This window comes from Phaenicophaeus curvirostris, chromosome 4 (assembly GCF_032191515.1).
Source record: "Phaenicophaeus curvirostris isolate KB17595 chromosome 4, BPBGC_Pcur_1.0, whole genome shotgun sequence".
In the NCBI taxonomy this organism is placed as follows: domain Eukaryota; kingdom Metazoa; phylum Chordata; class Aves; order Cuculiformes; family Cuculidae; genus Phaenicophaeus; species Phaenicophaeus curvirostris.
The window spans coordinates 65,559,908-65,586,994 of NC_091395.1; the positions used below are offsets into that span (position 1 = coordinate 65,559,908).

Sequence of the window (27,087 nt, forward strand, 5' to 3'; positions counted from 1 at the left end):
TACAACTTCCTAAACTCCTTGCCATGGATTGTTTCCCACACAACTTACAGGAAAGAAGAGATAACTCAGTTTTCTGGGTTTTTTTTAATGAAGAATCTATGCACTAAGAGCTACCATAAAGAAAACTCATCTTGATAATTATTAAAATCCCATGCAGCTGAGGAAGATCTGCCTATTAAAAGGCAGACACATAGCTTACAGCTGGAGGGCATAGACTCTTTAGAGCATTTTGGCAGGGATTTTTCTTCCTTATATGCAATTTATTCTTCCATATACCTTGCAGGAAATCCCAATACAGCAGTATTTGGACCTCAGTAGAGTAGAAAGATGCTGTATTTTAACTGCAGTCACAATTCAAGTCACAAAGGACGCTTTTTTTGCAGAATTTAGCTAGCTAGAATGCCTTCTAGAGCATAATATTTTCTCCTTCCCTGGACGTTTGCTATGGAAGCATTCAAATAAAATCATCTTCAAAAACACTCAGATGCTTTTGAAAAATAGGTATTTTAAAAATACTAATAAAGGCGTCCATTCAGAACTTATACTGATATTTATGCCTGCAAACAACTTTGCACCGCAAGGAAATCCCTGAATGTGAGCAGTGTGAAAATGAAAATGAGGAACAGATTCAGTTCTCATGAGAAACACTAGTGAAAATCTACCAAATAATCCAAGACGCCTGATTAAAACATTTTAGGACTTATTATCTAGTTGCTTAGTTTATGTGAAAGTATTTACTAAAATGCTCACCCGTGTAGTCTGTCAGCACCACAGAGAATAATGGATTCCAGGAGTTTGAAACACCGGAATTATACTCCAAGGCAAAGCGGATCAATATTCACAGCCTGTTTGTTTGCTTGATGTGCTTTCAGAACACTGATTACAGACAAGTCACATAGCTGGTAGTCAATATAAGAACAGTCAAAATAAACTTATTCTTAACCCTGGTGCTGCAACTTTGTTAAAGTGAATATTGCCTTTATTTACAGAGGTTTTTTATTCCAAAGGACCTAGAAGTGACCTCCCTTAACCATTGCAATTCCACATGCAAAGGCACTACTAAAGTGCAGTCCCTGCCAGTGCATATTATAACAGAAAAAAAGAGAAATGTCTACATTAATGAGAAATATCCTGGCTACTTCAACAGTGAGAAAAGCTTCCAGAGTCTCAGGTTTTAAAGACTCAACCAGAACACAGAAGTACACAATGCAAGCTTTACAATACCTGAGACGATCGTGTGTGCATTCCATTCTTGTACAGAACACAACAGCGTATGACATACTGTATAGCATCTCGATTCTCGTGCAGAACACTCTTCAAGCCAAAAGATCCTAGCCAATGAGCAAAGCAAGTTATATTTTCTACTTCTTTATGTTAATACTCTGCAAAAGATTGTGCTCTGCAAGGTTGATTTCAATTCCAAACTCACATGGGAACAAGAATAATTAAACTCATTTAAGAGAATTCTCCCCTCTGGCAGAGCTGATTAAATTATTTATACATTATCTTTTCGTATAATTGTACCTAGACCCATGTAAATGTTTTCTTTTTTGTCTAACTTTTGATAAATTCATAATACATGCTTTGCAAGTTGGATACACCACTTGCACCTATGACAATACAGAATCACTCATTTTTAAAATGCTTCAGTGAGAAATTAATTCAGAGGGAAACAGAAGCATGCAATTTAAAAGCTTCCACAATGACACTATACCAATTAAAAGTCATCAACTGAAGACATAAAATTAGTAAGACAATAAATCTTGGACTGAATCCTGTTACCTGTTTCCACAGGAATAACTTCATCAGCTGCAGCCACACTACACTAAAATTTGAGTGCTACTTAGCTAAGTATCAGCTCCATGATGTGATATCTGTAATGTAATACTTCTTGCTATAGTTTCCAAGTCCCTCTTTGCTAAGGATCTCAGATTCTGGATAAAACCTAAAAATTCTAATGGAATAAACTACTAGGGTGAAAAAGGAAATTGTTTGGTTCATTTCAGCTCCATTAAGTCCTCTTTTTAATAGCAATAAGCTTGAGAAAGCTTAAGGTAATGGTATTTTAAAGGACATTCCTGGTACAAAATAGTAACTTGTTTGGTACAACCAGAAGAATAACAGCCTCAATTAAATTCAAAAGCAATTGGCTCTATGGAGATCCCTATAAAGTACATTTTTGCACCTACCATAAAATTTTAAGTATTATAGTTGTGCTGCCTCGATCACTCTACAAACACATGAATACAGCAAAATCCCAGTGCTGTTCTTTAATGTACTATTAAAGAGTTCTGAAATGGCTTTTATGGGCTTGGGATTTCTCACTATTCTTCATCCTCTGCTACAGCTCCAGTCAATTTTCTTTTTCCTTTTTGCAATTCACTATACAGTTTTAAAAACCAGGAGTATTTTAATGCCTCTGGCTATGTTTTTCCTTACCTTGGCAGCTACTAAATGGGTCTCTACTTGGGGACAACTGCATTAGAGAAGACAGAGGGTTAGATAAAGAAATCCATTAAATGGATAACATAATCACATACTTATTCATTCAAGTTGTGTATGGACAGGAGTGATAAGTAAGAAAATTATGTATTCTGATTAACAAATTAATATTTTTATTAAACAATAAATCTGCAGTGCAGTAATTATCCCAAGGCTATAGCTATGCTCAAATCACCTTAAATTAACTTCTTTAAAAGCAACCCCAGAAAAAGCAAGAGACTGGTCTTTGCCAAGAATGCAAAGGGCTCAGCTATAATTAGTTTTTCACAGCCAGGCTCACTCTTCCAATTTATTTATTTTTGGAGGATGGCTAGGATAAGGAGTAATTTTATAGCACTATCCCATGCCCTGAAGACACTGATATCTGACACTCCAGCCATGTTTTGTTTGCTTTTGCAGCAATGTACCTTTCAGCTGCCTGGCAGGAAGCTCTCAGACACTGATTCAATGCTAAAATAATGTTTAACTAGTTCTGATATCTCTCCTTTGGCTATCAGATGTGCTCTCTCATTCTGTTCTCTCTGACTGGCTAACAGATGCTGAGATAGGAGTCAATTAACGGTGATAAAAATAGTTAAAAAGCTCTTGTTTCTGACGACTAAGATCATAAACTATCCTCTGGCAAGAAACAAAACTGAACAAAAGTCTTGGAAGACCATTTTTAAAAATTTATTCATTTTTTTCAGAACCCCCTAAATCTGGATTTAAAGTTTCCTAAAAGATGCTGTGACTTCCTTGTAATTCTTGAAAACAAATAATCCTTATAGTCCCACTCACACAGCCCTATTGGCTATGAATATCATCTGTTATTTGAATGACAGTAGTTAATTATAAATACTACAGTTTGCACAAGATAACATATAAACATGACTGTTCCTGCTCTGAAAAGCTTAAAAACCACACTCAATTAAGATATTCTAGAACAGATGATCATAGAATCATAGAATAACCAGGTTGGAAGAGACCCACCGGATCACCGAGTCCAACCGTTCCTACCAAACACTAAACCATGCCCCTTAGCACCTCGTCCACCCGTGCCTTAAACACCTCCAGGGAAGGTGACTCAACCACCTCCCTGGGCAGCCTCTTCCAGTGCCCAATGACCCTTTCTGTGAAAAATTTTTTCCTAATGTCCAGCCTAAATCTCCCCTGGCAGAGCTTGAGGCCATTCCCTCTTGTCCTGTCCCCTGTCACTTGGGAGAAGAGGCCAGCACCCTCCTCTCTACAACCTCCTTTCAGGTAGTTATAGAGAGCAATGAGGTCTCCCCTCAGCCTCCTCTTCTCCAGGCTAAACAACCCCAGCTCTCTCAGCCGCTCCTCGTATGTGATGATGACCGCATTAGAAACAATGTGGTGTCCAAATGTCCTTTTACTTCAAAACAAGCAGAAGAAACAATTTGATGCCTGTTGCAGAAGCTGTATCTAAGCTAGGGTCTAGAAGACAAAGTCCTTTAGGTGATCCTAGAAATGATCCTAGAAATGCAGCTCCCTCTTGGCACTTTGCACCAGGGAAACAGAATTTTTCTTACAAATGAGTCTGTTGAGAGCTCATGAAAGGCTCCATTTACTCTTTGGGTTCCCTTCAGTTCAGAGCTGACAATTTATAGTTACGCATACCTATTTACCAGATTCTTGTTCTGGTGGCCGCATGAGATTTTGTTTAAAGCTTAAAATTCTTTATTTTATGCCACATTCGTCTACAGTGGTAACAAAGAACAGGTGCCTGATGCATTGTTTAACTACACACCCATGGAATCAGTGTGATCCCCAGTCTAACAGTCAGAGAATTCTTTCCTCCTTTATAAATTCTTCTTAATTATTATTTATTTAGTATTACATATCCAATTAGCGTGGACCCCTACAGAATTTAAAACAGTTTAAAGAAAAATCAGGCTTTATTTATATCTAGCTGCTCAACAGCTTCATTAAAATTATGATTGTGTTTTGTTCTGTTAAGTGCTGTCTTTTTCCAGTTTAATATATATTAAAAAATTCCTTTTAAAATGCACATATAGCTTTGATTGTGGAACTCTGCCTATCTATGCTTGTACACATAGGTAAGGTGTGGTGTGCAGTTAATCTTTTAACATGAATAAAGTTGCTACTATACTTTGTTTAAACCATCACAGTCTGAGGCTTAATGCTACAAACATCATGCAAAATAAATGCAAATCTATTCATGAAAAAACATATAAAAGAGGCCAAAATGCATTTAACAATCCCATTTTTGTCTTCAAAAATTAACTTTTACAATGATCAACAAAGATTCAGACATCTTTCTACCTCTTTGATCTCCGAGGATGATGCAAGAAATTTGGTTATTCGGGAATTCAAGCTACTCTAACCCCACCTGACCACAAACCTGTGACATGATTTCCAGTGGGGCAATAAGCCCCACAGATACCACTATTTGTGAATTTCTCAGCACAAGGAAGTCCTCCCAACAACTAAAGAAAACAAAAAAGTTATTTTTACTTTCATGCGATCAAGGATATACTTCTGAATAAGCCCACAGAGAGGAAACTGAAAGGAGAGTATCAGAACTTGGATGGGTCACGACTTTAGATAAGAAATAACGCATAGATATACATCACTTTGACAGTAACAAAACTTCTTTATTTCCTCCCCGGTAACTATTGTAATAAAGTCATACTTGCTTTTCCAGGTCCACAATACTAATTGAAAAAGCCCAGAAAATAATGCATGGAAGAGCCCAACTCAGAAAATGATTTATCAAGTTTATGTATTTGTTAAGCTTTTTAATACAGAAAAAGCATGAAAACTCCAGTAAGATTTGAAACACATCTTGGGCCTCACTACAAAACAAAGATTTATCCACTAGTTTTTGGGGGTATCTGTAAAAGATTATATGAATGGCTTATAATACTTAATGCAAAGAATCTTTCCCGAAACAAGGGATTATTTTGCACAATTCACACAATACTCTTAGGTACCCTTAAGCACCATCATATGTACACAGGACAGCACTTTCTTGTGGACACATCAGCAGCACTTTATAAGCTTTATATTGGAGCTTCTTTGTATTTCTGAGCCTTCGTATATGACCTATGATCAGTTGTGACTCATACCTATGGCACTTTGCTGACATAGAAATATTCAGCATCAGGAATAAGAATAATATAAGAGCTACAGTACCTGCTTCCAATCACAACAGAAGGATGAGGTGTCATCCAGAGGGACCTGGACAAGCTGCAGAAGTAGGCTCATACCAACTTCATGAGGTTCAACAAGCCAAGTGCAAGGTCCTACATCTGGGTTGGAGTAATCTGCAATTTCAGTACAGGCTGGGGGATGATGTGATTGAGAGCAGCCCTCAGGAGAAGGACTTGGTGCTGATTGATGAGAAGCTTGATGTGAGCCAGCATTGTATGCCTGCAGCCCAGAAAGCCAACCGTGACCTGGGATGCATCAAAAGAAGTGTGATTCTGCCCCTCTATTCCTCTCCTGTGAGACCTCACCTGGAATATTGTGTCCAGTTCTGGCATCCTCAACATTACGCTGAGAGAGCTGGGCTTGTTCAGACTGGAGAAGAGAAGGCTCCAAGGAGACCTTATAGCAACCTTCCAGTACCTGAAAGGGGCCTACAAGAAAGCTGGGGAAGGACATTTTCCAAGGGCATGTGGTGATAGGACAAGGGTAAATGACTTTAAATTGGAAGGGGGAAGATTTAGATTAGACATTAGGAAGAAATTCTTCAGAGTGAGGGTGGTGAGGCACTGGAACAGGTTGCCCAGGGAAGCTGTGGCTGCCCCATCCCTGGAGGTGTTCAAGGCCAGGCTGGATGGGGCCTTGGGCAGCCTGATCCAGTGGGAGTGTCCCTGCCCATGGCAGGGGGGAGGGCGATTAGAACTAGGTAATCTTTAAGATCCCTTCCAACGCAAACCATTCTATGCTCTTAGTGAAACTAAATACTGAAGTACACCAGTGTAAATGATCTTCAAGTTACTAGAGGTGATTTGGATTCTACAGCTGGATAGGTAATTTTAAAATAATTTATTTTTAATGCACACATACTCTAAGCTGAAAGATCTCAAAAGTTAACACAAAAGTTAATAGGCAAAACCAATAAAAACTGCCATTTTGCAGAGCTTTGAAAATTGGATCACTTAAAAAAACCCTGAAATTAATCACTAATCATTGCTAAACAGATAACCATGAATTTCTATCTCATATAGTTCATTTTTCAAGAGGAAAAGAAATATCCATTGCTTCAGATAAGAGCAACTTAAAAGGAAATTCCTTGGGAGAAATAATCAGGCTTAGGTACTACAATTCTTTTCCTAAATTAATCATCAAATGACTAAATGCTAAGCATTGGAAATGTAAAATCATTTCAGTGGAAAACAAAGTTTTGCTTCTGATTTCCTTTTGCAAGTTTAGAATTGTCACTTTTTAAAAAAAAACAACCACTATATTTTTTTTTTTCTCTCTCCATCAAAGCAAGTGAACCCTAGTTAAAAACCACTGTTGGCGTTCAGTGAAATTCCATCCCATTACATTTTGGCAGTCAACAGACCTCTACAGAGCAAAGATACACTGACCTACTTTCCCAAAATGAAACCATTTTCCTACCATTTCTTCACCTCCATTACCTTTTTTACAGGATTTCTCTCTCCCAAGCAGTTTGCCAATATATCTGATGTAGACTTAGTGTATGGATGGAAATAATGGAAAATGGGGTCTCACCAGGTAGTATTCAGAATCTGGGCTGAAACTCTAGCAAACCTATTTGGCTCTAACAGTCTTTGTTTAATCAAATATAAAGTGAGCCTAGGGGTGACTAACCACAAAATTTTAACAACATTATTTTAAAATATTTTTCTGCAAACAACTCCATTGTGTTAAAGTACGTCAAGTACTGCAGTAATATAGAGGAGGAAATATCTCTATCGTGACAATGCAATTATCAGCAGATGAGAAACAGCAATGCAGCCCGAAAACTTAACTGTTAAGTACTGATATTTGGTGCGAACTTTGTATATTCACAAGTTTCATGCAACAGAAGTTTTTTTCTTTTTTCTTTCTTTTTTTTTTTTTGAAATCCAATTACCTCTACCTTCTGTTCTTCCCTACAGCTTTGCAAGATAGGGCACTGGAGCCCTTAGTCACCATTTCTGGTAGCCTTCCTCAAGTAGTGCATAATTCAACTTTTATCATAATCCACAGAAATCCTCCAGTTGACAGTAGTCAGAGGCGAGTTAGGTGTCAAATCTTTATTTTTATTACTGTTGACGCTTTATTTTTACTAGAAGGCTGGTATTTCCCCTGCTGAAAAAGCATGGAGGCTAAGGCGTTTATTGCAATAATCCAGAATCTAATCAGCTTGTTGAAATTAGCTGTTTGTTTTTTTTCTTTTCCTCGGTTGTTCAGGTAGGGGAAAAGCAAAGCAACTGTTTCTCAATAGTTACACTTCAAAAGAGCTTGCCAAACCATGATAGGGTACATAGTTCCTCTGCAGTCCTCTACTTCTTTCACACACAATTTTAGCTTTGCAGACATCTTAATTCTCCTTTGAAGAAGAGAGAGACAGAGACAATACACGTGACAGAAGGAGAGACTTCGGGAAGTAAAAAATACAAAAAGAATAGAAATTTGAGTAAAAGCTACTCAAACGTTGCTCATAGCAACTTAGCTAGAGTATGACTCTGTGGTACGATACATACCTGTTAAACACATGATACAGAATATTTCTTGATAGACTAGGAAGTGCTAAAATGTATTATACAGAGCTCCCAAAAGAAGAGAAATAATGTCTGCCATCTCCCCAAACAGAATGCTTAAGGAAAACAGTGCTGCAGGTGGGGGTGGCAGTGGGTTCTCACATAGTACAGGCTTTCTTTTGAGAGCACAGAACGTGCATCCTTGTGTATACACCTTGTGCGCAGTCATCCTGGCTAAGGAATTTTTATAGAAACAACCTTATCTCACCCAAGGGCATAAATTTTCCAGCTTAAAGCTCCAAAATGCCGAGAGAATACCGCAGATTTGCTTTCAGTTAGGCATTCAAGTGCATAGCGCTGAGGCAGCTAACAGGTATTCTGTAAGGCTAGTTATCTTCCCCAGCCTGAGGGCTGCACCCAGACCACTATATATGCCCTGTACGTGCACTGTATTCAAGGGCACAATGGGTTGCCACAGACTTGGTCTCCACCCACATACCACTTTATTTTGTTTTTTTCTATTTCTCTTACTTTTTTGTTGTTCTTCACTTCCTAAGTAAATTGATTTCCCCAAGATACAGTGCCTAACGATCTGGCTCTTCATGATACTCTTCAGATACTGGAATACATTAGACAGTAAGAAGGCCCTATGGTGATTTGCTAATTAACTTAACCCTTTTGGGACATGGAAGAAGGAATTTTTTATTAAAACAGGATAACTCTGGACTATATTGATCTGACTGAGAAATGGGTATTTTAGTCAAGATGAGTCTCAAGATCAGCACATGCAGCGATGTTGTTTCCATAGCAATGCCATGACAGCCTCTAAAGTGAAATAGTGTGTTACCAGGAAATGAAGGGAGTTCAAGTCCTATGAGCTACATAGTTCTGTGAGCAATCCAAATACATTCTCATAAAGGATATTTAGTACAGCTAGATAGTCCAAAGATTGCTGCTGATGTGAAGTAAGCCTTATCAGTATGATTCCAGCAGTCCTATTTACTCATTCACTACATCCAAGATGACTTAGCTAAAGGCTTAAGCTACTGGCAACACTGCTAAGCCATTTCAAACTAAACATTAATAAATACAGCAACGTTTACCTCACTTCTCTTCCAGTGAAGAATATCATCTATAGTTAAGGACACTGACACTCGTCCTCCCTAACACAACCAAACATATTAAACCTTTTAGTGAAGGAAAGCTTCCTATGTACGATTATTTACCAGGTGACCTTCCTTTACTCTCTCCTCCTCCTGTCCCTTGCCTCCTCCTGCCCACATGATACTGATCAAATCTGCTTACAAGTGGGAAGCAACATATAGAAGTCCCGCATATTCCACATGAAAATTTACACAGCCACAGCATAAAACCCATTTTTCTGCTTTTTACCCCAGTTAATGTTTATGCTAATAGAAAGGCAAACCAGAAAATCACTAATTGCATTCTATTTGCCTAAGGCTTTACCTAAGGCAAATATTCTGGTCAAATATTGCAAAGCTGATTTAAAATACTTTTCAAAGGAGACAGAAAGAGAATTAACTTAAGATCTTCGTGTTTTCTTTTTCAAAGAAATGAACAATTCTCAGTTATTTGTAAAACTGCTAAAATAATGGTTTTAACATAATTATTCTCAAATAAAATTCTACAAGACAAAGTACTTTACTTGAAAAACACCCTAGTATACTGCCACTAATCCACTCTTTCTCCAATGTTTCCCATGCTATTCGGAAAGATGTCAAAACATGAGCTGAATGTCCAGAAACTCTATCACTGTATTTGTTGTTTGTGTCATTGTTACAACCAGCCTCTTGGGTAAACAGATTGTAGTTCATTATATGCAGCAGTGCTGCCTCTGAGGGAAAGGAGAAAGACAAATACACATCACTGCCAGATCCCTTATTAGCAAACGCCACTTCAAACCAAAATGTTTTCTATTTATTGTTTTAAACATGTATTTCAAGGAATGAAGTCTTGCATGTAAAACAGTAAGATGCTTCATTTCCATTTCTCCATCTAGTAAAAAGATGTGCAGCATGCATTTTTAAAACTGCCTGAGCCTTGTCATGCCCGTCCCTCTCTCTGTGTTGCATAAGGCACCAAACCCAGCAACACTCATTTATAATTTAAATTGCTTGCTTGGCAGAAGTTTTTCATCTTAATATGTCTAGTTCTAATTGCAATCAGCTCACTCTATGTTTTTACTACAAGTTTTATGTAGCCGAATTTTCTGTAGGACAGAAATGCAGTTTCTTTATGGGACAGACTGAAGTGGTATCTGTACCCCAGTGCGGGACAGAAACCCAGTTATTCCAAAGACATCCATATAAGTATCCCAAAATCACTGTCTCAAATACAGGAAGAGTTTCCTATCCTAAATCACATAAAACACACTCCTAATTTCCCCCTCATATCACTCTTTGAACATACTTAGAAATTGAGCATGCTACTATAAATCATATCAAATTTTAAGAGTTAAATCAATGATTCGGTCACAAACTCTAAAACACTTTTTATCAGCAAATATTGAATGACAGGAGTGTGCAAATGCTTGAAACAAGAGTCCATGCAGCTGTCGCTGAATACAGCAGTTGAACATTCAGGAGTAGGAACAATAACATCCTAAACAGTTACTCAACTTCAAATAATTTTGCTATCCATGTTCTTCCATAAAGACACATGGCAGTAGTTATGATCATAAGACTAAGTCAGTTTTTCACCTCTTTCTTAGTACACGGCTAGAATTTGACACATCACAGGAGGCCAAGTGCTTTTGAGGCCTGTATACAAGTGTTTTCATAGAAAGGGCAAATGAAATGTTGTTACTCAGAGCCGTGAAATTTATGGTTTTCATAAGCAATTTCTTTGAATTGTCCACCTCAATTTCCTCATCCACAAAATAGTAGACAAATTCACCTATCTACCATCCTCTTAGTCTTCCTTAACGATAAACTGATCAACATATATAAAGCATATGAAGATAAAAAGCTCTGCAGAAATGCTAAGACTTATTTTAAACTACTATATTCACAATACTTTTGTTCTGACTGTATCAAAACTCCCATGGTAAACATTTTCTTTTCAAGGACCTACAAGCATTTGGGGTTTACAAATTCTTTTGAGGCTGATATTCTATCCGTAAGCTCTTAGCATGGCAAATGAGTTAATAAAAACTCATACTGTTCTCATGAACTATAATAGTTATTTATTTGGGTTTTTTAAAGTTGTCAGAAACACTTATCTTGATAATCCATAGTTTCTGAAACAGCTGTTAAAAAAATGAAAGGGACTGCCAAAAGCAAAGACTTATCTTGCATAAGTATTCCAAAATGTATTCTGGTTATCATACACAGACATACAGAGGCTGCTGTGCTTGGTCTGACTCACTGCTCTGCTTTTTATGAGGAGGATACAGAGTAGAGGTGAACACACAGTAGTCACGTACAAATACATCCAGGACAGATACAGGACTAAAAGGTGAAGCTACAGTGAGAGGGATACTCTGAAGAGCCACCCTGCTAAATCATACAAGCACGCTGGCAAACAATTTTCCCACTATGTTCTCTCCAACTAAAGGACATGAAAGGCAGACATTGCTGTGTTTTGAAATGCCACATATAGATTGATCCCATATACACATTCTTATTAAAGAGGGCACCATTTAGCTTGTTTAACCTGGATGGGTGAAAGACAGAATAAGAAAGTGAGTTTGGAAATAAAATGAGGAGATATTCCCTACAGTCCCCAGGGTAAAGCCATCTATAATTTGATCCTGCAAAGGCAGCTTTTTAAGTACATTAAGAGTTGTTTGATTTAATCAAAATGTTTCCTGTGATATTAACAAAGCATGGGTTAAGCTTCACAGATGATCTGCCCCATGAACAAAGAAATATAAACAATCAGCAGAGAGAGGGAGAACACTCCCTTGCACTGGTCCTTTTTTTTTAGGAATTTGCCCCCAGCAGGTCAACTTCACTTTGACATTTAATAGTCCCTCATACAAATCCACAGAGATTCTTCTAACTCCTTTTGAAATACTTAAAAGGAAATCACTAAAGGAACAGAGTATTCCGAGCTGGCCCCATAACCTGTTTCTCTGCTTCCTGGTACCTTTATGTTCTGCAAAACACTTGTTCTGCAGAGAATCGCTTTTTTGGCCACATTTTCTTTTACTCCTCCTCCAAGCCACCCTGTTGCTGTGCAAGGGGCAACCTCACAGATGACTGGAATGAACCCACAATACAGTTTTCAGGATGACATCAGCACTTCATACAGCAAAGGCTGCATTAATCACAGACAAAAAACCCCAAACAAACTAACATGAAGCGGCTGAGCCTTTACCCAAACTGTGCATGTGTCAGGCATTACGGTTCTGGGAAGCAGGATGACGGAGAACAGGAGGCACCGTCAGGTAAGGACAGGTAAGGGTTAGGACTGACATTTCAGCAAAACAAGGTTAAATAGTTCAGCATGAAATGTCTCTAAGAAATAGCAGTATAGAGTATCCCAGTGAGGTGATTAGTTACCACTCAGTTGGCATCAGTTTCCTATTTACTTGTCATTAACCAGCTCTGACTATTTTTTTTCACATAAAATTCCCCAATTTTTGCAAACACTTAGCTGTCTCTTACGATATCTGAGCATTTTCTGTTACAAATACTGCAGGGATTCTAATAAGTAAATGTACATTTTTAAAGTTACGGGAAAACATTTTAAAACAGCTCTCTTAAGACCCACTAATACTGCCAACATTAGCAAGGAAGGAACCACAATAAAGGATACTGAAGCTCCTATCTGTGATTGCTAAATGCCAGAGGTTAATCCTGAGATCATCCGCTGACATGTATGTCTCACAGTCACTGTTGACAGATATTGAGTTGACATGATAGGTGTGACCATTAGCAAAGATTCTCCGGGGAGTGACTTCTACCATCAAATCCATAGGTTTCAATACAGGCACCTGCCAAATAAACAACACATAAACCAGAAAGGGAGTAAGACTTTAAATAATATTTTGCTAGGATGATGAGAGTTTCAATGGAGAGAATTCCAAAGCTTGGCGTTATAAAATTTCTTGACAGTGTATGCAAGATGAATTTCCCCATGGACGAATTGCTGGGCAAGGCCATCTCTGCCAAGGAGGAAGGGAGAGACAGGAGAGCCATGAAGATTCAGGCAGAGCAATGTAAAGCCTGGACTGTGGGAATGGAAGCACTGGCAGCTACCACAGAACAGACCAGTCCCACAGTAGGAGTTATTGAACCACATACACAGGAAGCACTGTCTCTGATAAGCATTGAAGTCCTAACATTACATTTTGCCTTTGCTAGAGTTTGTTGTTAGTTGTAAATCACCTTCAGTAATTCTTTTGCTATTGGATGCTTGTCTTTCCAAAAAAAATCAAGGGATTAAAGGGTTATAATCTCAGCAAAACATGACAAATGAAGTCTTGGAAAACAAAGCTAATGTGTGTATTGACATACTATACATACACTCATACTCCTGAAAAGGCAAGACCACAGACTCATCACTGCAACCTCATTATTTCAATGTCATACTTCAATAACTAGATGCTGAAAATTTCTTCCCTATTGGTAATGCATTAAATACTACAAAGCTGTTTCCATGATAGGGACTACTTGATGTTGTTGAACATGTATCAGAAACAATCTGTGCACAAAACAGTTGAGAGAGGAACACAGAGAAGTTAAAGCCTTGAGGTAAGCTTGTCACTAATGGAACAAAACAATGGTTCACTCAGCCTTTTAATTCTCATACTACAGGCAATATGGAATGGGGTTTTTTTGCCTAATCATACAGAATAGATGAATGTTCCATTAATGTAATCATCTCTACACTTTGGCTTTTATCACAATAGATAATATTGAATTGTTTTGGAGGTGGGGGTTGGTTGGTTGTTTTCAATAATAATGAAATAGAAATACTTATATAATATAGTCTTCTAGTTCTAATTATTAGCCACTTGCTTTGCCAAAACAACTGGAGTGAATTCAGCCATTTAAGTTCCAGAGTAAAAATCTATTATATTATCATGCATGTTTATACGAGTTCCATGACTGCATCTGTTCAGCAATGCAGAGCCTCTCATTCACTGGGAGCAAAGAGTATTGCAACTGAAATTTGTTGTACTGTCTTTAACTCAGTCGCTCTGAATGAGGCAAGAACACCATTTAACATTACAGTAGAATGCTTCCAGCACACCAGGCTAAAGAATTATGTGTGAAAGCACATGAAGTCACACAGAGAATTTTATCAGCAAGAATAAAACTGATTTAAGCTATCTGAACATTTGTGTTGGTCAATATATCATAAAGCATTTGTGGCTTGAAAATGTGCAACATATTTGAGACCATCATAAGCCAGCTAAAACTTCAATGAGAACAACCATATAAATGCTTAGCAATAAGTACATATTTAAATCCTTTACAGAGTTAGCAATCTTCTTCGTACAGAAACAGCTGGATTTTGGACAAAGACAGCAGCTTACCTGCAGTGATGTTACTGTAGAAAGATCTTTAAGCTTCCCTTCTTCATCTTTTAAGTTGTACCCCTCCGGTCTCTTATCTCTTTCAGTAATTTTCCACAATTTGATTGTTTTATCTTTAAAATAAAGACAAACAACTATCAATATAGGAATTCTCAGTGTGGTTACTCACCTTTCACAATATATTCCTTACAGAAGATTCTACACCTTGGTTAAGACAAGTCCTGTGCTGAAACGGTCTGGATTGCTTTGTTTTCCACACCCAGAAAATGTTGCAGAGAGAAAAATTACTCATAAAACACATCCAATTCCTTCCAGCTGAGTTAGAGGTTCCAGGCAGCTCACAGACCACATATGGCATGTAAAGCACATGCTGTTCTCATATCCAACTTTGCAGTTTGCAGGTGGAACAGATCAAAACCATTCAGTGCTCACCACTGAAGCTCAGTTTTAGAATTTGACTTTTCAATGAAATAATCTTGATATTCAAGCCGGTTTGCTACATTACTTACAAACAGCACAAGAAAAGTTTGGAGTAGACAGACAGACCAATGATACCTGCCTAGCCCATTGTGGGAAAAGGCAGTGGTGTACTGGTGTAAAATCAGGAGCTTCAGCAAATGAAAGGCTAGGTGAAAAATGAGACATTTTTCCCCTCTTAAGGGAAAGCAGCTGAGAAATAACTGAGGAAAAAATTGAAGGAATTGTGTTGTAAGGGTAAGAGAAAGAAGGTGGGAGGAAAAAAATATATTAATCTTACATGGAATGGAATTAAATCTAAACTCTCCCTTTTTCACTTTCTCATGGTGGGTAAAGTATATGATGATGGAATAAGGATGCCTCTTGTTTAGCAAAGAGCCTCTGAAGCCAATAAATAGGTGTTTCAAATATTTCAGGTGGAGTTTGTCTTTGGTTTTGTAGCGGAAGCTGCAGATTTCCCTAAGGTTGCTCACCCACACCCAACCTGCTGACCCTAACATTCCCTAGGCTGAAAAATCAACGACAACTCTTCTCCTGAAAAAAATCTGTCCCCAAGCTTCTGACAGTAGTTCCACTCATCTGTTCATGAAGAAGCCAAAGCCTTTCCAAAGCTCCTGCACTTCAGTTGCCACCACAGCTTTCATTAACCTCAGTTCCTGCATAATTTCTCATGTCATCCCACTTTCTTTCCCCAGTGTGGCTGATCCAAATACTTCTTTCAAATACTAGTACAAATCACTTTAAAGGCATAATATATGAATAGATTAATCGCTTTTCATTTCTATAGTAACTTGCACTTTGACCATTTTGTTTCAAAATCAATCCCTCCGCTACTATGAGTGTTTTTACTATTGTGCATCTCCTAACGATATTGATATGTTAATTTTCAATCAACAAAAATATTATGGTTGATCAATCTACAGAACACGAGGTTAGATCAATGTGCAACTAAAAATCTCCATTTAAATATTTGATACATTTCATAAGTATCAGTCACATTAATTAATTACTAAAAATACATACAGGTTGTGCACTTGAGATGTTTCATACGTAAATAGTGCATTCCTGCTTAACTATTCTAATATGTATAAACACAGCAAATGCAAAATTAATTATAAGAAAAAATACAAACAATTTTCAACCGTTGGTCTTGGCTGCTGTTGACAAACCTATCCCTTTCCTAAGTGAAAACTGTTTTATTAGTTGTTAAAGGTATCGCTTGTGTTGGTTTTCTTCTCCTTCATCTGCCTCTGGACTTTAAAATCTCCCTAGAAATTCTAAGCATACTTATATTTCACAAAATATAGAAACATCTCTGTGAGGTTCAGTATGCATTCAGTCTCAAGGGTGTTGTGAAGTTTAAATTAATTTATGTCTGGTAAGCAGCTTGAAATCCTCAGATGAAAGAATCCATATGGGCCAAATTCTGATCTATGCAATGTAACTCACATTGAAAGTGGCCTCAATGTATTCTGGTACAAAAGATACCAATGAATCCTAATAATTTATTATTATACTACAAAATCAGTTCAGTTTACAACGCAAACCAGAAATTTTCTAACTGCACGCACAGCAAATCCACAGTGGGATTTCAAGGCCTTGGTGGTTTCCTTCTGTTTCCATTAATTAAGATGCTGCAATCAAAGCTTAGTTGATGATTTGTTGGTAATATGTGAACTGGAAAGGAACCAAGATCCCCTCTGAGAGAGCTGACCTGTGCAGGAACAGCCTTAGACAAAACTTCTCCTTAGAAGGGCAGAAACAGATCCAGGCAGGTGCAACCTGTCAAGCCTCATATACTCAGGGTGAGATTTAGACAGACACTCCCCTCTTGCTCCCTAACATAGGGATGCTCCTTCCAGCAAATTCATGGGTACTGTCCACCTGCGCTTACAGAAAGAAAGGATGCTGTTTCACAACACTTAATTGTACTTTAGATCCCACTGCCAGAGCGAAAATTATCAAAAACTGCACTAAAATATCAGGCTCAGAAACATGTAAATACAAACTAATACTCAAGATGTTTCTGCAACCTGCCCAACATGAGCATGTGTGACAGATAATACCTTCATTCTCTGCAAGTCAGAGAAAATATTATTATCCCCTTTATAGGCATGGAATTGATAAACATTGCCAGTGCCTTTTCACAGGTAATCTGCAAGAGAGCAAGGAATTCAATAGAATTCAGTTTATCCTTCATGCTCCAGAATGAAGAAGGGGGAAAATCAGAGGCCAAAGTATTTTGCCAGGTCTAAGGCTGGCTCAGTGTTGGCTGCAATGGGATTAATCCATAGCAACACTAAGAATGATTATTTCTTCCTTTCTCCCATCCCACATTGTATATCAACCACAAAACTGATATAAAAGTATATTAGGCCAACTCTAAATGCAGCATATCTGAAGTCTGGGCTGCATTCCTCAGTGTTTCCAAAAACAAACTTTAAAACAAAAAAGTTTACTTCTAATTATCTTCTTTTGTACCACGTCCTTGGAGGAAGCCATTCTTAGTTAATGTTATCTGAACTAGAAAAAAGAAATGCAGAAGTAAACTCCCAAACCTCATAATTAGCTGAATAATTATTAAATTAGCACTACTCATCTAGTTATAGCAAATATGTTTCATTTCAAATATACCAACTGTGCCCCCAAAATGTCAAAAGGCAACTTTAGGGAAAACACATCACAAAATATAAAATAATTTGCTATCTACTCCAAGTTAATGTAAACATTATTTATTGCCATTAAATTTTAACTAGAAGTAATCCCTTGGTCCTAAAGCATCAATTCCCAAAGGTAAGATTACCCTATTTTTCTACCAGCAATTCCCAATTATGCTGAAACTTCTACAAGAAAAGATATTTTCTGATTACAATGAGATCTAAGATATAAAATTTAATATTTTTGTCTCATGCATCACCACCAGTAAAGGTTGTGGCTGTCCAAATCTTTCCTGAACGACACCTGAGTGTGTCAGGCTCCATTCAGTTTCTTCCTCTTGCGCCACATCTGCATATCTCCTATTAGCAATAATACGGCATTTTTTTTATCAATACACTTTAAGCATGTTAGAAAGATGAATCAGTATCAATATCCTATTATTATTCCTACTGCCTTCTAAAAATTCTTGTAACTCTTTAGAACTTAAATAAACCATTCTGATGATAATGAATGAAAAGGAAAATAAATTCATCCCTCTCACCTACATTCATTTACACATCTACAAAGAATAAAAGTTATGACAAATAGCAGACAAAATTCTAGAGTCCCGGTGAAACACAGCTGCTGATATGGTGATGCCTTTGTCAAAATTTATTTCAGGATAGCACTGCACATATATAGCAAAAATGGATAGCTCTCTAAATGTCTACGGATAGTCAACAGGAAAACCCCTATAACTACTGATAAAATACAGAAATAACTAATATCGGAGTCAGTATGACAGTCTTTGTAAACACTGAAAGAGGAAATTACTAAAACAGTAGATTAAAATGAACAAATAAACATAGTCAGCACTAAAATCCACAAGAGCAGAATGCTGTTATGTCCTATATACTTTTATCTATCTTACCATTTGTCGACAAAAGTGAGTGAGCTGCATTTTGCTGTGGTAACCACTTGATCTTGTTTATTTTTTCTTCTATCTCCAAGCTCTTCAAATAATCAAATTCAGGTTCGTGGCTCTGGAAAGTGCTGTAAACATTGTACTCCCCCTGACTGTAAGGCTCATTTTTACTCTATGGAGAATAAGAACAACAAAAACATCGTGTGGTTTATGATGACAATATATCTTCATCTCTTTGGAAAGGTGGATAAGAAGCCTTATAAATATAAAAATATTGAACGTGTAATTTAATCCCTCACTTAAAACATGATATTGACAGATTCGTTTCTACATGAATGAAATTCCTGTAAGTATAGAAACAACATTTAATAAAAGGCGGAATTTTTGAAGACATGTCAAATATTTAGGAAATCTTTCTACAAAAGATACTGCAGATGAACTGAATTTAAAAGTGCAGCATAAATGTATCTCAGTAAAAACAGTTTTAAATGCAATGATTCCACCAAACAAGCAGAAGCTATTAAAACAATGCAAAAGTAAAACAAGAACAATCTTTATTTTCTTAGCTTAGAATTTTAGAGCTTTGAAGCAGTTTTTTGGAGGACAGTGATCTTCCAAGCAAGAGATACCCTCTTTCATTTCCTCCCCAAAGAAGTGACATTCTGTTTTACTGAATCTTGAAATTATAAACAAGTTTGTTAGTTAGATCCAACTAAAGTATTAAAAATAAAGCCAGATTTTAGCAAGCTATTAAGGACTTCACTAGTAACTCACATACCTCAGGTTCCCTTTGGAATATAACAACCCGACCCCCCTTGTCACCAGTAGCCAGCAGTTCTCCAGTGTGGTTGAACTCAACTGTAGAAATAATATCAGCTGTTGGGAAAAAAAGAAAATAGGCAAATTTTAGACTGCTACTACAATACAAAGCCAGCAGAAATATCAAACACTCCACAAAAAGTGCAACAAATGAGGGATTTGAAGGAATAGAGATGGATTCAACAGCAAGTCACTAATGCAAACAAGCTGCATGCCATTACAATCCGAGGTTGCAACACAATGAAACAAGTACAAACATAATGAGGCAAACTTGTGTTTCCAGCACATCTGCAGTTTGGGAACGGGGGAGATCTCTGGAGACGTTATGCTTCAAGAAGAGCAATCTGAGTTTGCTACAGAGCTTTTTTTCAGTACTGGAGACAGCAACAACAATGGCCTCATGCTATTCCTCAACAAAACATATCAGTCCTGTTGCACGTATTATTTATTCTTCATCCTCCACTTAGTTTGCTCAAATATGTGTTTGAGCAAAGAGTGCAAAACCAAAGTACATATACGTGGCCTGTCATGTCACAGAGGAACCAAGGCAAAACCAGAACTGCTCACTGTGCAATGCCAGCAAGAGCCTATTCAAATAATCATTTTCAGTAAACCATTTCAGCACCATAAAAATGTGTCATCAGAAGATAAAAAGATCCCAGTCTCTTATTTTTCCAATTTTCAACGATTCCTTTTCCCTAAGCAACTGCATCAGCTTAAACAAGAAACCTGATGAAAACCGGAGGCCAGTCTTGAGTACAAATTACTATACGTCAGGATGAGAAGGGAGAAAGAGGCTGTAGGAGAAAAAGAACTGGTTCTTCTGCTTGTATGACAGTAAATGCTAGAATCATAATCCACAGTTAATCCTACCATATTACCATAATTTAAATTAAAATGCCCAGCGCAAGAATAAATTAAGAAGCCATCATATATACAAACACAGACAAATGCAGGGTATTACTCAGAGACTGCACGTATGAATTTTCTATAATGATCAGCATTCACTCGTCAGCAACATGGGCCAGATTTTTAGAAATGTCAGTAGTTAGCAGCTCTCCTTCAGGCATAAAAAGCTGTGGGTTTCAAACACTTTCATCATCTATCGGTTTAAACTGAAAACAATAAGGCAACAGTGGGCTAAGCTCTTTTGAAAGTCTAGCCCCAGATGAGTTCACTAAAATTCAAAGGAATTGAAATGACAAGTGGATGTACCATTTACTTGATACATTTTATGAATTGAAAACATCTGTTTCTATTATTCTTTTAATAAACTAGCAGTTAAGTGTTAGAAAGCTTCTATTGCCAGTAGCTCACATCAGCAACACAGTCATTCAAAAACTGGATTCTTACTGGGAGGTTATAAACAATTCACCAAGTAAAAAGAAAACTTTACCCTCATCATGTGAAGAAAAATATTCTCTATTTTTTTTAAGAAATCTTTACCATCACATTGTTCTCCTACCTCCTCTTTTTGTCCTCCACACACTACATGTATAAAGGAGGAAGGGGGAATCATAAAGCTGATTTTTTTTTTGTTGAGTGAAGCGTATGGATGTGTAGACTTCAAAAAAAGAGGAATATGGAGCCTGAACCCAAAACTTCTTAAATTTAATGGCATTTGATTTGCACATGGACTTCCATAGAACATGCATTCTATAGGTAATTATTCCCACAGCCCTAGAACTGGGATATAGAAAGAGTAGAGAGACTGCTTATGGCTGGTGATGCTCTGGGGCTTGGGATGGGTTGAGTTTGATTTAAAAAATGCATTTTTTTTTAAAGCTAAAAATCCAATTAAATTTTCTGGCATGTAAACTTCACTTGTAGTGCGTCCATGGAAGAATATTTCTTGGCTATTTTTTCTTATCCTGCAAAATTCATACAAATACTAGGTGTGGGCTTATGCTTATGAAATGACACCTGCATGATTTTACCTATTTAAAGCTGGATCTCACCCCAAGCACACAGGCAGAACTGCAAGTGGCTCACAGTGACAATATTTTTAGAATGGAGACTCTTAAGCATGCAATGAGGGGAGAAGGATAAATGAAGAGAGGAGGAATGTAAAATCTGTTAAAATACATGTGTATTTGTGTGCATACATGGGTGCAACTGTACATGTGATTTTTCCCAACAGGTCACAAAAAAATCAGATAACATAACTTTGTGGAAAGGGAATGAATGGCATTTGAACCCCTCTGTGTGAGTACACTTGCAGTTGGCCTGGAATACTTCCACAATGGCATGAAATACTCTTTGCTATGGTCACATTGCTCACAAAATATTATATTGCATTTTACAGAGGGCATCAGCCAATGCCCAGTAAAGTCCACAGAAGTATTTGCATAGACTTTTGGTACTAAATGAACCAAAGTTACAATAAAACAGCTCTGCATCTTATTATATTGTGTTTGTCATTAAAATATTGTGTGCACTTATGTGATTATTGTTTGAAACTAAAATATCAAGTATCTGTGGGCAGCGTGTAATCATGTGGTTCTGAGACAAAATCCTCTCCTCGTCCTCCAAGGTGCTTCTTCCAGATGCATCCCTCCTGTCTATTAGAAAAACTAATTCTGATCTGGAAACTACCTATCATTTTTAAATTAACTTGTTCTGAAAAAGAGCAGATCCAATATTCCAACCTTAGAGGCTATGCAGCTTCTTGGTAAAAAATGATCCTTGAATTGGAAAATCGCTTTTATTGATCCTGTAAATAACAGCTGAAAACAACAGCCAAGAAAAAAATCGTCTTATCCAGTATGTCTGTTCAGCAGGTGAATATTAGTCATGCTGTTTCAGGAAAAAAAGCAAAAAAAAATTAGCCAGACTAGCTCTTCCTAAGAAAGAGGAGGTAGGAAGAGAATCAATCAACAAAGCTCTTCATACTCGTCTGCAGAACATTCCCCTACATATTTATCAATGCTGCAGCAACATTAGCCACTACGGTCCTACCCTGCAGATTCTTCTATTAGAGAACAGCCCCCTGAGCACACAAAGCAGTTAACTCTCAGATTTCACCCCGTCCAGAATTTATAAATGCTCCACTACTGAAAAGCTGATGAATTTGCATGTTCAGTAAGCCCTTGGCATGGGATGGCAGAGATGAAAGATTCCTTCCAGCCTTCTTCTGCACTGCATCTACCGTATCTCTGCTGGCAGTGCCAAGATTTGCACTAAGGATTAGGATTATCAGAGACAAAGCTAATTTACCTATTAAGAAAAATTATGGGTAACCTCAATGCCAACGGGCAAATGTTTGCAATCAGATTGCAAATCCCAACTTCTATCCAATATTAATCTTCCTATTGCATTTTTAAATCCCCCCATTTTGTCTCTGCAGAAATGTACATTAACTTTGTATTTAAGAGTCACAACGCCCAACATTTTCACTCAGTTAAAAGGGACAACTTGGACACCCAAAATGCAGATGCTGACTATGAAAATGCAAACAAAAAACCTTAAAGAGATGAAAATATTCCAGCAATAATACTCGTCATCTGCTCCACATCCTGCCACAGCAAATTGTTCCAGCAGGTACGACACATTACAGACTTCACTTCCATGACTCATTTTACAAACTCACAGAAAGACATCACATTACTCTACAGCTTAAATGGACAGGAAGTTTCTCCTGATCCCCTCTGAAGTATTTCATTCTCCGACTCTGAGTCACCACTGCCCTTTTGTACCTCATCCCTCTGCAGCTTCACAATTTACACTGTTTAAACATGGTTAATGACTATGTTGTACCCAACAGCTGCCACTTAACAAGATATATTCAGCTTTTCTAATAGATCTAACTCTCAATGTACATCTGTGCACAACAAGCTATCTCTAGCTGACTGTACTGCTCGTTCCTCAATTTCAGTAGTATTGTTCCAGCACGGATGCAAGCAAATGAACCCTCCTGCAGCCCTCCCTGAGGCTCATTGTGGAGTAGGATGAAACAAAGGTTGGTACAGGTAGTCCAAATTAATTCTGGCCTTTATTTCACACTATCACATACTTTCTGATGTTCACTTTCTAGCCTCTTACAGGTTTGTTTTAAGGGGTTTTAATAGCTTATTCCTCTGCAACACGAACAGGTCCAAATACCTTTACAATAATTAGAAAAGTCTTATCTATATAATAAAACCTTGCATCATTTTGGGGCACTCTAGCATAATTGCATACCATTTTCCACCTAGTAGGCACTCAGTGAAGCAAGCTCTGAACATACTTATCTTCATACAGTCTTCTGGTCAGAAACCTCAGCAACGCTAAGAAAAGCTTAACTATAATTTTCTGTATATTACCTTCACTAATAATTTCTACCTTCCTGGGGCCTTTTATTTGAAGGCCCTGGTATACTTTATTTTGCTTCAGAAGATCAGGAAATCAAAGAAAATTTCAAAATTATTTCACCCAGCACAGAAATGCAGCTTTTTGGACAACAGGAACAAGTTTTGAGGGCAAAAGACAAACAGTAGAGGGAAAAGGTCAGAGAATTTAACATACTGTTGGATTGCAGTGTAATCCTGACCGAGAATTAAAGGATCTGGAATGGGCCAGAACACTGGAATCAACATCAGTACTTTTCTCAAAAAAAAAAAAAAAATTAAAAATGCTGTGAAATCCTCCCAGCAGAACAGGTCAGAACTTCATTATATCACATCCACCACCATCAGCATGGCAACACTGTCGGCCTGAGCTGACCGAATCAGCATCTAGGTCATGTTTTTGCTGTGCGTGTTCCCAGTGGCTAGCAGGCAATCTTGTAGTCTACGTTATTTCAACCAAGTTCTGACCTGGCCTAACCTTGCCTCGTGAAATCCAATAAGATCACAGCACAATCTGGCATGGCTGCAAGCAATGTTCAGTCATACTGATACCAAAGTCCCTGAGGAGCATAATCTGGAAGAAACAACAAAGAAGCTTGCAACAAAGAGAGCTATAAAACAAAAGCACAAATGGTAGATGAAAGAAGAGCACTGTTATAGTGTCTCATGTGAAGGGAAGGCCATTACAGTCAGCTGTGTTGTCAGAATTCAGTTTGGACTTGGGCAAAAGAAAAAAGGGGAGACAGAAAAAAATGCAAAGAAAAATCTCACTACAGTTTTTTTAAAACTGAAGTGTTAAAGGTTTCCTCAAGGAGCTAGAAAACAAGGTATGCAAAACCTTGAAGGTATGAGGGACAGATGTATCCTTCTTTTCTGAAATAGTTGGCAGAGAGATGCTTAACAACAGAAAAATTTCCTACTTGAAGCAGCAGACTCTGTAATACACATTTATTTTGGTTCATAGCAGTGCTATTTACCATCTTGGATCCAGGGATTGTATGTTCTCACCCTCGAACTTCAAGTAAACACAATGCAAAATCTCAACCATCACACTGTCTACTTTGGCTGAACAACTTAATGCTAAAAAGAAACATGCCAGAAAGCCAACTCCCCTCTACTGCCCGACAAGGTATTTCACTGACCTACAGGCAAAGTACATGATCACCTCTCCAAGTCACCGAAACAATACAGGATGCAAGTCAGTACACAGTTGGGTGGCAGTATGAGAAGGACAGATGAGAGAAAAAGAGAATGCAAGGGTGCACAAGATGGAGAGAGAAAGAGAAAGAGCATGCAAACACATTAAAAAGAGCAAGAGCATGAGAAAGAGCACAAAAGAGCATATGTGAGACAGCACGTGTACACACAAGTTTGAGAGAGCATGAAAAAGCACAAGAAAATGCCACAACAGAACACAGTAGTTTGAAATTAATGATCTATCTGCCACTTTACCCCTGGAATTATCTGTCACCCTGGCAAACCTGCAAACCTTTTGCTTTTTTTTTTTCCTCATTTATTATGGCTTTAAACCCTGATTGAGTTTGCGCTACAAAGCAGTAACTCTTTGCTCCACGTTAGGTGTGTGGGCAATGCAAAACACAACAAGCAGCTGACTTGGGGCAAGTCAAACATAGACGCTAATAGTGAAAGTGCTTCAGGGATCAGTGAAACAAGGTGATCAATCAATAATGGAATGAAATCCAGAGATGCATGTCCAGTATGCTCAATGTAGTTGTTTTCTTAACTGATACCTTGCCTGGCTTCGTTGCTAGCAAGGACAAATACATTGAGGGCAAAATCCAAACAGCCCCATTTAATCCTGTCAAGCAAGAACAAGAAAGTTTATTGGGCTAAATATCACCTTTCTTCCTGAGCTTAACAATCTCCTCCTGACGTGAAATCCAAAACCACAGGGTCGAATGCTGAACAGGTCTGGAAAGGCTGCTTGAAACAAGAACACTTCAGCTGGGGATGGCAGTAAGTTATAGTTAAAAAAAGAGAGAATTTATGTCAAACAGAATGTAAAAACCTAACAAAAAATTTGCACCCTCTGTGAGTACCTACAATGAAGGTATAGTAATGAAATCTCAACAAAAAAATGAGACTAATTAAAAGGGATTTCAGGGCCCTGGGAAGTGTGGTGAAGGGTTTAGGGACACAAGTTGTTTTCTCCCCTGTCATTCCTACTACAGGCAATGATGAGGGAAAGATTAGGAAGTGCTGGGTAATAAATAACTGTCTCTGAACCTGATGTGAGGAGTGAAACTTTGGGCTGCTTGATCATCGGTTGATGGGTTTCCTATCCAAGGATGGAATACACCTGACTCCTACGGGCAAACGGGTACTCACCAAGAAGATAGCCAGCTCCCTTAATACCCTTGGGTGAATCCCATCTGGCCGCATAGACTTGTGAACATCTAATTGGCTGAGCAGGTCTCTAACCATTTCCTCTTGGATCAAGGGAGCTTTGTTCTGCTCTTCCTCCCTGTCTATTGGCTCGTGAGGTGAAGTACTCAGGGAACATCTCACCTTACTATTAAAGATCGAGGCAAAGAAGGCATTAAGTACCTCAGCCTTATCCTTGTCCTTTGTCACTATTGCTCTCCCTGCATCCAGTAAAGAATGGAGATTCAGCATGGGTTTATGAAAGGCAAGTCCTGACAAACTACTAACTTGGTCTCCTTCTATGACAAGGTTACCCGCTTAATGGATGAGGGAAAACCTGTGGATATTGCGTACCAGACTTCAGTAAAGCCTTTGACATCATTTCTCATAGTATTCTGCTTGAGAAACTGGCTGCCACAGGCCTGGACAGGCGCACCCTCTGCTGGGTAAAAGAATGGCTGAGTGATCAGGTCCAAAGAGTCATAGTAAATGGAGCTAAATCCAGCTGGAGGCCAGTCACAAGTGGTGTCCCCAGGCCTCAGTGCTGGATATAGTTCTGTTCAATATCTTTATCAGTGACCTGGATGAGGGGATTGAATGTACCCTTAGCAAATCTGCAGATGACACTAAGCTGGGAGGAAATGTCAATAAGCTTGAGAGTTGGGAGGCTCTGCAAAGGGAGCTGAACAGGCTGGATCAATGGGCTGAGGCCAACAGGATAAGGTTTAACAAGGCCAAGCGCAGAGTCCTGCACTTGGGGCACAACAACCCTATGCAGTGCTACAGACTAGGGGAAGAGTGGCTAGAAAGCTGCCTGGCAGAGAAGCA

At 38.1% G+C, this 27,087-nt stretch overlaps 1 protein-coding gene across 10 annotated transcripts in view; it reads right to left on the reverse strand.

The window, feature by feature from the left end:
- The window catches only part of PPP2R2C (protein phosphatase 2 regulatory subunit Bgamma), a 196,028-nt gene that overhangs the window by 42,058 nt on the left and 126,883 nt on the right, over positions 1-27,087 (reverse strand). For all 10 annotated transcript variants that reach the window (XM_069856346.1, XM_069856351.1, XM_069856356.1 and 7 more), the window contains 4 exons: positions 19,509-19,606; positions 18,737-18,902; positions 14,692-14,804; positions 12,966-13,143 (listed from right to left, as the gene is read on the reverse strand). In XM_069856346.1, coding sequence (XP_069712447.1) covers positions 12,966-13,143; positions 14,692-14,804; positions 18,737-18,902; positions 19,509-19,606 — 555 coding nt within the window. The remainder of the gene's footprint in view (positions 1-12,965; positions 13,144-14,691; positions 14,805-18,736; positions 18,903-19,508; positions 19,607-27,087) is intronic.